General features: G+C 40.9%; 1 protein-coding gene across 1 annotated transcript; it reads left to right on the top strand.

Moving 5' to 3' along the window:
* The first annotated feature begins 547 nt into the window (after positions 1–547).
* On the top strand, positions 548–1,062 carry LOC142177074 (uncharacterized). Its single transcript, XM_075245535.1, has 2 exons — positions 548–647; positions 704–1,062. The coding sequence occupies exons 1-2, from the start codon at positions 548–550 to the stop codon at positions 1,060–1,062; spliced, it is 459 nt and encodes a 152-aa protein (XP_075101636.1).
* The last annotated feature ends 567 nt before the right edge of the window (positions 1,063–1,629 follow it).

The following is a 1,629-nucleotide window of genomic DNA, read 5'->3' as shown; positions in this document are numbered from 1 at the left end:
GCTTGGGGACTAAGCTCCGAGGTCATCGAAGTAAAGTGCAACTCCTAGCTTGTGGTAAACCAAATATACAAAATTTTCGATGCCAAGGAGGAGTGCTTGCAACAATCTGTCCCGGTTTAGGGAGTGGTCAATTGTTCATATTCCAAGAGAGAAAAATGTGGAGGTAGATGCATTAGCCAATCTGGATTCGTCCAATAAATGGAATGATCTGATTCTGGTGCAGTCGTTCAACTGCTGCATTCGATGTTGGATGTGGACAGCAACTTAATTCAACCAACTTAATCTGGGATTAGAGGAACAAGTTCGTTGAATATCTACGGCATGGTAATCTGTCTTGTGGATAAAAAACTATATATGAGGTCATTCCAAGGGCCATTGGCTCGGTGTTTAGGGGCATCATAGGTTGATACGCGATGAGGAAAGTGCATGAAGGAGTCAGCGGGAACCATTTTGATGCAGACTCGTTGGTTTTCAAGTTAGTCAGAGCTGGCTACTATTGTCCCCGGATAGAACAAGACACAATGGCATTTGTACAAAAGTGCGGTAAATGTCAACACCATGCATATTTAGTGCATCAATCGGCGGAGCTTTTGCATTCGGTGGTGTCACCATGGCCATTCATGAAATGGAGAATGGACAAGAGCCCGGTAAGGTAAAAGTTTTTTGGTTTTAACTAATTATTTTACTAAATGGGTTGAAGCAGGTGCTTACCAAAAGATCGTAGAACTAAAAGAGATTGATTTTATACTGGACCACATCTTCTACCGATTGAGAATACCAAAAGAATTTGCTTGTGACAATGAGCCACAGTTCATAGGTTCCAAAGTCACAAAGTTTTTGAAAGAACTTAAGATCAAACGAATTACATCTTCACCATACCACCCGAGTTCTAATGGACATGCGGAGTCAACCAACAAGGTAATTATTCAAAACCTTAAAAAGAAGTTAGAAGATGTTAATGGCAAGTGGCCAGATGAGCTACCAGGTGTTTTATGGGCTTATCAGACCATAACAAAGTCGAGCACGGGTGAAACACACTTTTCACTCATATATGGTTCATAGGCTTTGATATCGATGGAAATGGAGGAACCGACCTTAAGGTTTTCTCGAGCAAATGAAGAAACATACAATGAAGCATTGCTGGTTAAACTAGATTTGCTCAAAGAGCACCGGGATGTGGCATATGTGAGGGTGGTGGCACAAAATCAAAGGATGAAAAGATATTACAACCGTAGAGCAAATCTCGGATATTTCAAAGTTTGGGATTTAGTTATGAGAAAAGTTACTCAAAATACTCGAGAAGTTAATGCCGGGAAGCTGGGACCGACATGGGAAGAACCTTACCGGGTTTCATCCATAATAGGTAAAGGTTCGTATGAATTGGGAGATCAAAAGGGAGTTAAATTGCTAAGCAATTGGAACGTGACTCACCTCAAAAGGTATTATTGCTGAAGATCTTTGCTAGTGCTGAAAGTATATGCTGCATTCTTTTTCTTTTCGACCAGCTTTTGTCCCAATTGGGTTTTATGGCAAGGTTTTTAATAAGGCAGCAATGTAAAGCATACTACGAAGGGAGGATTATCGGCAAATGCAAGACTTCTAGTGTCAAGGCACTAGGTTCCTTAATTG

This window comes from Nicotiana tabacum, chromosome 23 (genome assembly GCF_000715075.1).
Source record: "Nicotiana tabacum cultivar K326 chromosome 23, ASM71507v2, whole genome shotgun sequence".
Taxonomy (NCBI): Eukaryota; Viridiplantae; Streptophyta; class Magnoliopsida; order Solanales; family Solanaceae; genus Nicotiana; species Nicotiana tabacum.
The sequence above is the reverse complement of the archived record's forward strand: the minus strand, read 5'-3'. Positions and strand labels throughout refer to the sequence as shown.

Bases quoted from the DNA above. Each gene is read 5' to 3' on its own strand.
- LOC142177074 (XM_075245535.1), top strand. From the start codon at position 548: ATGTCAACACCATGCATATTTAGTGCATCAATCGGCGGAGCTTTTGCA. The intron at 648-703 runs GTAAGGTAAAAG...GGGTTGAAGCAG, and splicing joins GGAGAATGGACAAGAGCCCG to GTGCTTACCAAAAGATCGTA.